Genomic DNA, 12161 nt, shown 5'->3' with positions numbered 1-12161 from the left:
GAGAATCACATGTCTAACAGCACATCTGGTCAGATACCACACTACATATACAGACAAACAATCACACTCACATTCACATCTACGGGCAATTTAGAGTAACCAATCAACCTCTGCATATTTTTGGACTGTGGGAGGAAGCCGGAGTGCCCGGAGAAAATCCACAAATGCACAGGGAGAACATGCAAACTCCATGCAGAAAGATCCCAGGCCCACCCCTGCAGCCCTGCTCTGAACATACAAGTAGAATATTTGGATGTGACAGGACTGAGTCATAAAATCCTGCATTATTTTTAGGAGTTGCTTGGAGTTGTGCCCCTCAAAAACAGATTAGAGGGGCACTGGGCCTATTTACACATCAAAATACAGAACAGCATTCAATTCAAACCATCTTTTTATCCACCTGATGAATGTAAGTAAAGTGATAACTCTCAGCATTAACTGTCCTCTATGTTTGGTCTCCACCAACTCCCGAAGAAATATGTCTTTATCAGCTAAACCCTACTGTTCGGTGCTTGGTAGGTAGTGTACTGTGTGTTTTTATTGTTTTTCAGTGAAAACAGCTGCCCGCTGTGACGGGAATCAGAAACACAACATTAAATTCATGGGCTGTAAAAAGAAGACACTGAAAGATAGCTAACAAGAACTCTAGAGTTTTATGATCTTTATCTGACAAGTTTTCCAAACTAAAAAAAAAGAGGCTCTTTGTCCATGTCCTCTAGAAAGACAAATGGAAGGGTTTTGTGATTTGGCGCACTTACTGGCAAGACATCATTTATATGTGCTTTTCAAAACTGTAACAAATCAGCTAAAAATGAAACATGATCACTGAGATAAAAGTTGTCACATTCATCATAAAATGTTTTGTAACGTGAAAAATAATGTTTGTCTGCCAGTTAGACAGAGGAAACAAAATTAGCGTCATTTTCAATGTTTCACTGACCCATCCATCCTCCTCCCTGTTTGGTATTTGACTCTGACAGCATCATCTTTATTAGCTTCATAATCACTACTGCCACTGGAGGACTTTGTCACTTGAACATAAACAAATGTCTGCTGAGGCACTTGCTGAAAGACTTCATTGTGCAGATTTTCTTGTGTGGACACAGGATCGGCAGCAGTACTTCTGCGTATAGTCGTTTGAGCCCATGCTAATTTAAAATACCGATTCCGTGTTAGGATGTGATTTAGGGACCAATATAAAACACACTCCAGTCACGCTGTATGAGCTGCAGACCCGACTCGTCTTCATTTCACTCCATTAATTCGACAGTTGAATTGAGGTTTTCAAATCACATTTGCTCTTTAACTCGAAGGCACTTCACCGCTGTAACAGCAGGTGCTGTTTGCATAAATCTACACTTCTGTCTGCGTCGGCTTTATATCATTTATATAAAGTGTGGAGTGTCTTCTACATCCAAGTTAATTTCTCACAGGGGATTGCTTTCCGTGCTGCATGCCAACTATTTATCATGTTACTGCTGTATTGCTGAAGCCTGGAATATCCCACAGAGTAGAGGGTATACCTCAATTCAGCTACTTCATTTTCAACATGTAGCCAAAATAATGGAAGAGGTTATTCCTTGTAGAGTTACAGTGTTGTTAAAAATATGTACATGAGGCAGTAGGAGAGTGTGCTCAAGATGTGCACTTATTTAGAGACAAATCCACATTGACACAACTTCAGCACTGAAAAGAAGCTCGAAAATTCTGCTTCAGTTTTGGAAATCGGTGAAGCATAAATTCTCCACTAAAGAGAGGAAATTCTCCATCAAATCTCTATGTGCCTCCTGTTGGTTTGTAACCTTCTGTACTCGCATATGACCTGGTATTACAAGCAGGTCTTTACTGTGCAGGTGATGGCAGAAAATCCCACCAAGAGCCAAAAGAAAACCTGTCAACCTGCAAAAAATAGTGCATTGTTGCTAACACAAGTGGGGCTTTTTTAATCGGCTTGTGAAACTGGAATGGAGAAAGAGGGATAGAGTGAGGCAGGCAACAGAAAGAGACGAGGAGAGATGAGAGGGACAGAAGCGCTGCTGCATAACACACCTCATCTCCTCTTTAGCTGGAGGGAGAGAGAGAAAGCGAGAGAGAGAGGGAGAGAGAGAGAGATTCAGTCTGTGCCAATTTTCTCCTCAGCTCCAGTGATAGAGAGGCAGAGCTGGGGAAGTGATATTTCAGGAATCTTAAGAGATCAACAAACGTGCGAGTGAGAGGAAGACGCGGGAGAGGAAAAAGCAGCCCGGCATGTGAAGAACATCCGACAACAAATGGAGAAAGCAAGAAACGACAGAGAGAGAGGGAGAGGTTGTGCTTCTGTTGCGGTAAGACATATGAAATATGTTGGCAGCATTTTCTGAGCAAACAGGACATTGCAGCACTCACAGAGACATGCAGTCACTCGTGGACATATGCAGCTGTGGATGGATGCACACTGACTCTGAGTGAAAGCAGCATTGATTCAAAGGTGACGGTAGCAGGTGTGTGTGTGTGTGTGTGTGTGTGTGTGTGTCTGAAAATGGTGAAAGCTTGAAGGTCTGTCTCGGGAGGGTAGGGAAATAAATCCTGAGCATATGTGTGTTTGTGTGCATGCTGGAGCAGATTCAGCTGCAGAGCAATGCGTCTCCGTTTTTCTTTTTTTCTTTTTTTTTAAGTATCTGCATCCAGCACCTCTATCTCTGTCATAGCATCCCTCTTTCCTGCTCTGTAAATCCTCCCACTCTCTATTCCGCCCTGTTGCAGTGTCTCTCTGTGTCGTAGCTGCACAGCCCAAACAAACCTTATGCAAAGGATTATATCATGTAAACATGTGTCTTTTCTTCATGCAATTTTCTCCTTTCTTCTGTCTCTTTCTGGCTCTCACTTTCTCCCGGATTGGGAGATCAAAAGGTGCCAAAGAGGAGGCATGTTTGGCTTTTGATTGTTTAATCACTGTGGTTTTGTTCATCTGCAAATAGGTTCTTAAAACTTTTAACCCTGTGACCTCTGCATAGTTACCAGTCAGAGGCTAGGAAACAGCATGCAATCAAATACCCAACACCAAAGCTAAATCTAGAATTTAATGACAGAAGCTAAAGTGCAAGAAGTGTTTTTAAAAAGTACAAAAGACAGTGTGTTAGTTTAACATGTCAAATATCAGATTGCTCACAGCAAAAGAGTTGACTTCTTTCTTTCTGAAAGAAAAAAACAGTGTGTTTTTTTCGTTTCTAAGTCTTCTTTTTCGCTCTCACAGTATCCTTGTATCGGTTTATCTATTAAAGGTCTGGCACATCTCCTAGTCATTTAAGTGCAAGACAGGAAAGTAGTTGATTGCAACAAGAAACTTCGATGCTGAGCTTGTTGTCAACGTGTCAAGTGAAGTGTTCACACAAATGTGAAAAAACAACTTTAATTAAAGAACTGTTATGTTAGTTTTTTATTTATTTTAGTTGGTTTTGTAAATAGTGGATGTTTAGCAAACATGCAAAGGTATTTTGTATAGATAAAAGAAACAAGAAAAGCCTGATCAATAGAACCATGGATTGATGAAGTAGTGACTCACACTTGCACTACATCTGTTGGCTTCACGATGGATGTGGGGATCTAAAAAAAAGTAGACAAAATGGACAGCAGCTTTTGAAACACAGATTTGGTATTTATTGGGATGGACCCAGTCCATATGTAGGATCTGCACTTGCATTTTAACAATGACAGAACCAGAAAAGGCAACTCATGAGATGATGGTTTCCAATGTTTTGTGGCAATGACTATGAATAGTAAATAAATGACTGTTATTAAATTATTCATCAATGTGTTTTCATCACTTTTATCTTGTACCTTCAACTGCCTCACCAGAGTGGTTAAAGGGAAACTTTGTTAATATTACAAATCAAAGCCTGTTTACAACTCTGTGGCATTCTGCTTATTTCAAAAATAGTTTTGTAAAGCCTTTAATGGCTCCAGAAACGGCTAAATGTCACAAGTTTGAAAATGGACTGGAGTTACAAAGAAGTGAGCTTACAGGATCTGTGCAGCCTGATTCTCATCTCTGCCTGAGAACAGAGGCTCGAGGACACATTAACTACTACTATGAGACACACAATGAGGAGGAAAAAGATCTCATGAAATACAAAAGATGATATCTTTGCTTCTGCGAAATCAGTTTTTTAAACTGTCCAATTTAATTCTGATAAGGACTCACAGAACTGCGATGCTAAATAGGTGGAGAACTCTCAAGAATCATAAAGTATATGTTAAACTGCTACCTGTAGATCAAACAGTGATTGATTCATTCTTTCGGGGTTTCTTCTTACCACTTCAAAGGGAAACAATATTCTCTAAGCTACTGTGAGTGGACACAGGCGATTTATAGTGAGACTTTTGCACTTGGGACAATAAAATTCATGGGAGCTGGAAAAAAAGCCTGTATTCTTAATATTGCTCTTAATTAAGCTTGTAGAGATGTCATTGGCTACAGTCACAGCAACATCTTCTGCTTAGATCAGTACCTTCTTTCATGTGGCCTACGTGATCCAACAATATACAGATAGTTTAAGAAAAATGTCCTCTTCCCAAGACACTGACTCAGGGGACACAACAGAATTTGGATTAAGGTCAGTGCAGCTTTGTTGAGGATAATATATGAGCTTTTGTGCAGTCAGCATGAAACTTTCAAAGAAATCTGAGTCACAAGAGTCTGCAGAGTAATAAGAGAAAAAAGATATTTTGTATTTGTCCACTTTGAAAAGATTGTGAAGTGTTGGGTGGAGACAACGCAGCCACTGAGTCATACAGATCGATTTTACACTGCATTTATGAATAGTTTAAATTACAAGTCAGCACAACTTCTTTGTATACACACACACACACACACACACACACACACATACTGTGTTTTTCTATCGTTGTGGGGACTTACCATTGACTCCCATTCATATCCAACCCCCACCCCTAACCCTAACCCTAATCTTAACCCAGACCAAAACAATGGCTAACCCTAAAGAAACGTTTTTGCACTTTTACTTTTTTTCAGTAACAACAACATGGCCAAGAAAACACTGTTTCCACTTGTGGGGACCCAAATGAGGTCCCCACAAATGACAGGTGGCCAGCACCTGACCACACACACACACACACACACACACACACACACACACACACACACACACACACACACACACACACACACACACACACACACACACACACACACACACACACACACACACACACACGTGAGCACACGGCATTCTTTAAACCGAGAAAAGAAAAAAAGGGACAAGCTTTTGAGAGCAAATGATAAAAATGGAGGACATCAAAATTAAATGATGAATCCATTATGGAACAGGTTGCATGTGAAAAGATGAGAGAGTGGAGATGAAAGTGAATGGCTGATAGAAGAGTGAGAGGAACCCCAGGAGGTGGGAACTGCTCCTGTGTTTTTACTGTTCAGGCTCAGACATTAAATTGACTTACACGTAGCACCAAAATCACACAATGCTGCCTGTTTTTTGTTCACATAGTCACACTAATGTTTGAATTTTAATGTTTTTTTCCCCTTAAAAATGTACAGAAATGTTCCAAACTGAAGCTGTCAGTTATTTTCTTTCCCTCCTTGATAGTAACTTGTCAAGTATCTCTTCACGCTTCTCATCCACTAACCAACACAACCGACTTCAAAGCCGGCAGAGTTGCACATTACTTCCCATTAGTCACGAAGGCTGCAGACCTGCAGAGCTTTAGCACACCAGCTGGCAGGATGGAAAGACTTTGCAAGTGTCAGAAAAGGTTGCAAGTGCATCTCATGTCAACTTTATTTATAGTGATGCAGAACTTCAACACAGAAATTTGCCAGATGGCAGCTGTAATACAATTTCTCTGAGAACAAATGGAGATTTATGAAATGCAGCTTTTTCTGTTTCAGAAATGTGGTTACGATGAACAGGAGTCTGTACAAGTTTTAGGCTTTTTTTTGTAATGAGGATGCTTTCGAGAATAAAGCTATGAATTGTTTACGTTGATCAATTAGTTTCACATAAAATGCATTACAGAGAAGCTAAATCTTGGTACTTGACAGGAAGGTTGTTCCAGGGATTTTCCTGTGAATTGATTCTGTCTCAGCGTTTTCTGTCTCTTCATGAAATCCCAGACTGAGTCCATGATGTTAAGCTCAAGGCTCTGATGGGGCAACACCATCTGTTTCAGGGTTCCTTGTTGTGTTTGTGCCACTGAAGATAGTTCTCTGTGGCTCTGGCTGCATGTTTGGGGTCTGCAGAATAAATGTGGGGCCAGTCAGATGCCTCCTTCTTGTTACTGTGCGAAAGATACAAATCTACACGTCTGAAGTGTCAAAAACTTCTGCACAGCGCTGTGCGTTTCGGGTCAGTGTTGTTTGATCCACATTCTTATCAACTGGTACACAGGTTGGACAAAAACGAATCCCAAAGTAAATCTCAAAGCACCGAGACGGAGAGAGACTGGAAGATTTGTTTCCATGGCAACTATGCGGCAAGCCTCGCATGGTTTCTCGGCATGTGCAAGTGTGTTTGAGTCTCTGAATATGCATCAATTTTTTCAAAAACTGACAGGAATATAATTATTTAAAAACCATTTTTGTCTGTCAGCACCTAAAAAAACTTAAATGTAACTCCACTTAGTCTTGTAAAATATCTTGACAGAGTGATAATAACATCTGAAATAACATTTAAAAGGCGAAGGGCAGTAAAACGCCTCTCTGTTGCCAACATCTACTCATTTACATGTAAAACACTTCAAAATTACACATATAATCTGATCAAAATGTCTGTGTGTCTCACTCATTTACATCAGGTGCCGTCAGCAAATACCCACTTTAGTTTCTGCCCACAATGATAATGTAATTTAGCCCATTAAAAACACCACCTCCTTCATGCAGAAACCTGAAAGTGACTAACATCCGTTTAGCGATATGCACCTGGTCTCTTCTGAAAAGTAACTTTTAAGTTGATTCTCAGAAGTTCAGACTCATCAAAGTAGTGCTGCACAAGACTTACAGAGATAAAAACATGCAAAAAAATGCAAAAAAAATCCTTTCAGTTGACTGTTTTCACATTACACAGAGAGAATTACGACTACAGTGACAGTTTTTTGTGACTCTAAGTGAAGGTTTACCAGCTGCTTCGTGTTTAAAGCTACTGAGTAAATGTGATTTGTAAATTTGCCACTTTAAGGGTGACACTCATAGTTTTCTTCCCCGAGCAAATTGTCACCCATCTCCGCAATTCGTTTAGCTCTCTGGAGCTTTATAAGGCCTTTCAGCTTGTTGATAGTTATTGATATCGTTTTTACGATCTGCAGCTTTACTGTTTTGACCACTCTCATGAGTGTAATTTTCAGCCACAGCAGGTGGTTGTTTTCAGCGAAAAGACCTTAAAAACTTTACCCTACGTGCCCTGCATCGAGACAGATAAAGTTAGTGGCGAACATAATGGAGCATTTCAAAGCTGAAGTTTTATTGGACTTACATTCAGCAGGTGGCCAGAAACAACACTGAATGCTGTGTTGTTTTATATCTGAGACACTAAACGTGTTACAGACTGTAAGGGAAGATAAGGTTTGATACAAACCTTCTCACAGTGCACCAAGGTGTCCAAAAATCATTTAACGTTGCTGTTTTTAATAATAGCAACATGGAATATCATGTAACCTATATTCTAAATCATACTTTATTATGTAAGGTAGACTATCATGGACTAATTAACTTAAAATCGAAAATAGGTTGACATTTGTGAGGACAGCACATAAATGATTGTCGGCATAGGATGCCTGCATTATTGGTCAGCTAATTACTGGGATGATCAGATTGCTGCCAAATGTCTACAGTCCTTTAGTGTGGCACTTTCGTACCATGAATACTGAGCAGGACATTGTTCTGGATATGAAAGTCTGCCAAATGCTGTAAATGCTGATGAAACTCTGGTGTGTGTGTGTGTCTATGTGTGTTTGTTCCAGCAGCGGCCACATTCACGCAATCTTTCTCATTATAGTCTTAAGTACAGAAGGCTGATAATATAAAAGCTCCTTGGGGTCTTTTTAACTGTTACATAATGAATAACGTTTGTGGGATGCTATACTCCAACAGGCACTGAATGGGAAGACATGAAATATTTACGTCCATGCTACATGGTTTCATCACTTCTGCATATTTACCTACGTTCTCTCGTTGACTGAAGATTACAGCCGGCACCATTTTCTCTCTCTTTTGCACCAATCGTTCAATTTTTAATTTTCTTTATCTCAGTTTTTTACCACAATGGTTTGTCATTATTCCCTCAGTGTCTAAATTTGCAGTTAGAGTCAAAGCGGAATTTGTTTGTTTTTTTTTCCGGAAGAAAGACATTCCCCTCTTTTTTACATTCTTTTCTCGTCATTCTCATCCATCTTCTCCACCCCTCACTCATTGTCATTGGCTGCACAGCACTTCTGCTTTTAGGAATAGTCCTTGAAATTTCCCGTGACCTTGCTAAAGCATCACTGAAATTTATTCGAAATTCACATTCACTGGATTTGGGTGCAGATGAGAAATAATGTGTAAAAATGTGGTTGTATAAAAGTGACACCTTCAGTTTCAATAGACTGTATTTCTGTTGTCCTCTCTGATTTTTTCTTTTGTTTCTTTTCTTGTGTTTCTGACAAAACAGTGATCGCCGCAAGCTATGAGTCCTCTACGTGTGGTCGGGATGTGAGATTGATGGTGTGACAGTAAAGGCCGTCGTTGAGCTCCAGCCATCGTTCTGTCCCTGATCTACCACTGCAATTAAAGTCTCACATAAAGACAGTCTTGGTATCGCAGAGAATCCACAAGCTCAGCAATGAGAAGACACACATTTCAGTTTTTGATTTCTGTCTGAAGCCATTGTACAAGTCTGTCAACAAAATAATCCTTGTTTAATTGGTTACCACATTACGAATGATGACACTGAACCATCTGTCCTACATTTATAATTTGCTCACACACCTTGAAACTGTTAAAACCACAGTTTTACTCACATCTCTGGTCCAAATGATTCACCCCGCATCCCCATAACACACTCTTTCCTCACCTTGTCTGAATCAGCCTCTGTGACCTGTGAAGATTATGAGGCCGGCTTTAGTGCTCCTACAGTCACATTGCCTCTTGTGTGTGTTCGGTGCTGTGGTTGTGCCCGTTGTCCTGGGCTCACTGCCTCCTGCACTGCCATGGCACGTCTCCTGCCCGGTCAGGTGTGTGTGTCAGATCAAGCCATGGTTCTCCCCTGATTCTGTGTATCACGAAGCTCCCACCGTGGACTGCAATGATCTGCTGTTGACCAAGCTCCCCTTACCCATACCTGAGAACACACACACCCTGCGCCTGCAGAGCAACCTCCTGTCAGTGCTGGACACTGCAGTGCTGCATGGACTCCCCAATCTCACCGACCTCGACGTCTCCCAGAATCGCTTCAGTCATGTCAGGACGATAACCCAGAGCTCCTCCCTGCTCTCCCTGCTGTCCTTACACCTGGAGGAAAACCATCTCAGCCACCTCCCCGAGGATTCTTTCTTGTCACTGCCAGCTTTGCAGGAGCTCTTTCTCAGCCACAACAATTTACATTTGATAGCCCCTGGAGCCTTCACTGGTCTGGACTCGCTTCTTCGTCTTCATATCAACAACAACAGGCTCACCACTGTTGACCCTCTGTGGTTCAAGGCTTTGCCTCGCTTGGAAGTTCTCATGCTCGGGGGAAACCCGGTGGAGGCCCTGCCTGAACGAGGCTTCATCGCCCTAAAATCCCTCCGAAGTCTTGTCCTTGGTGGTATGGGTCTGAGAGGTTTGGCTGAAAAAGCCCTGGAAGGGCTGGAGGGCCTAGAGAGCCTCTCATTCTATGATAACCTTCTGACCAAAGTCCCAACTCAGGCCCTGAGGAGAGTGCCAGGACTAAAGTTCCTCGATCTCAACAAGAACCGAATCAAACTGATAGAGTCAGGAGACTTCCAAGATATGATCCACCTGAAGGAGCTCGGTCTGAACAACATGGAGGAGCTGGTGTCCATTGAGAGAGCCGCCCTGGAGAACCTTCCAGAGCTCACCAAGCTCGAGATCACCAATAACCCACGTCTGTCCTACATTCATCCACAGGCTTTCCTCCAGCTGAGCAGGTTGGAGAGTCTAATGCTCAACTCCAACTCTCTCAGCGCCCTGCACCAGCACATCATGCTCTCTCTGCCCAGTCTTCAGGAGGTCAGCTTACACTCCAACCCACTGCGATGTGACTGCCTGTTTCACTGGGCAGCCAAGGAGACTGCTCATCCTCACATTGAGAAAACCATTCGAACGGAGACACAAATGGCTCGAGTGGTGCGCTTCATCCAACCCCAGGCAACCTTATGCTCTGAACCACCAGAACTGAGAGCTCGTAGGGTGAGAGATGTGACCTCAGGAGAGATGTCAGCCTCCTGCCTCCCCATGATTCCTGCCAGCTCCCTGCCTTCCTATGCAGGGGTGCGAGAAGGGGGAAAACTGGTTTTGCACTGCCGAGCTCTTGCAGATCCACCACCTAAACTGTACTGGGTGACTCCCTCTGGCCTGAAGCTTAGTCCTCCATCCAAAGGGTCGCCGGTTCCCACCCCCTGCAAGAGCCTGACATCTGAAGGAATCAACCAAACGTCTGCCTCCAGTACTCCAGATGATACTGCCTGTCAACCTTTCAAACACTACCAGGTACTGCCTGAGGGAACTCTGGAGATCAGCAAGATCACCCCCAGAGAGGCAGGGCTGTATACCTGTGTGGCTGAGAATGCACTGGGAGCAGATACACGCAGTGTTACTGTGGGTGTACATGACAGAATAAAGAAAAGGAAGAGGGGTGCGGTTCCTAATCTGAAGAAATTTCTGCAGTTCAGAGCAGATGCCAGGTTGGAGGTGAGAGAGGTTGGGGAACGCTTTGCTATTTTATCCTGGCAGAGCGGCCACAACCTGCCTTCAACTCGTCTATCCTGGCAGGCCATATACTCAAACGCCCACACACCTACGTACACCACACGCATCCTTGCTGGTACGCAGAGCTTCAACCTAACTCACCTGCAGGCAGAGACGTTTTACAGAGTGTGTCTGCATTTAGGGAGCGGTGAAGTCGCCAAACATGCCAGCAGGAGCCTAGGAGGGAGCAAAAAGCCTCAGTGTGTTTCATTCAGGACAAAGGATGTCCCAGAGCCTCAGCCCAGCCTGCAGCTCAACCCACAGCTGACCTCCACAGCAGTCACACTACTGCTCCTCGCACTCATACTGCTGCTGGCAGGTCAGGGCTGGGACACCGAGCCGGGCGAAGGGGCAGGAAAGCACCACATGACCCTCCATCAGGATATCCAGCTTCCCAAGACTGTGATCATCAATCAAAAGACAAAAGGAAGAGACGGACACGAGCCAAATCTGAGTGAGAAACTGCTACTACATCAGGACTGCTGAGATAATTGTGCACATTCAAATGCAGACAAGGAACACTGACACACATACATACATGCAAAATGTCAAATGTACACTTTGTTAATCACACCAAGAAGAGAGGAATCGCAGATGACAGCGTCGGTGTAGAAAGAGATTTGTATTTATTTTATATACAGTATAAAGTATATATTGACTTTGTTTCTGTGTTAAGATGTGTTGTACAGAATGCCTAACCCCTAACCAGGGAAATAAAACTGGACAATCAGACTCCTGCTGCACAGTGAGTGAACACAGGAGAAACAACTGAGCTGCCGATGATCACTGGACTGAAACTAAAGAGAGCCTGAGTCAATCCAAGGACAGATATTTACAGAGGTGAGCAGCTCAGATCTCCAGGGTTTTGTCATGTTTACTGTCTACATGTTCCACAGACTGAACCATACTTTCTCCAAGCAGATGTAAGTCTGTCTTAAGACTGATACTGAATGAAACTTCTGCTTGTTTGGACTTTGTAAGTCAAAGTGATTGATGTAAACAACCCCTTTGCTTCGCTTTCAGTACGTTGGACTGGGTTGTCCATCTTGCAGAACATACACGGTATTCTCATTCAGATTCCCCACCTAACGTCCCACATTCTGTTTCAAAAATAAAAGTGATCTTAAAGTGATTGTGTTAAATTCTATTTTGAGCTATATACAATACAATAAAATCTTTTTCATTTCCTCTATATTACTGTTTATTT

General features: G+C 42.6%; 1 protein-coding gene across 1 annotated transcript; it reads left to right on the top strand.

Moving 5' to 3' along the window:
- The first annotated feature begins 1992 nt into the window (after positions 1-1992).
- Positions 1993-12146, top strand: lrrn2 (leucine rich repeat neuronal 2). The gene is made up of 2 exons (XM_022219819.2): positions 1993-2324; positions 8658-12146. Exon 2 carries the CDS (start codon positions 9095-9097, stop codon positions 11438-11440), a length of 2346 nt encoding a protein of 781 aa, XP_022075511.2. The 5' UTR covers positions 1993-2324; positions 8658-9094; the 3' UTR covers positions 11441-12146.
- The last annotated feature ends 15 nt before the right edge of the window (positions 12147-12161 follow it).

This window comes from Acanthochromis polyacanthus, chromosome 5 (assembly GCF_021347895.1).
Source record: "Acanthochromis polyacanthus isolate Apoly-LR-REF ecotype Palm Island chromosome 5, KAUST_Apoly_ChrSc, whole genome shotgun sequence".
NCBI classification, from domain to species: Eukaryota; Metazoa; Chordata; class Actinopteri; family Pomacentridae; genus Acanthochromis; species Acanthochromis polyacanthus.
Note: the sequence above shows the minus strand (reverse complement) of the source record. Positions and strands in the feature narration are given on the sequence as shown.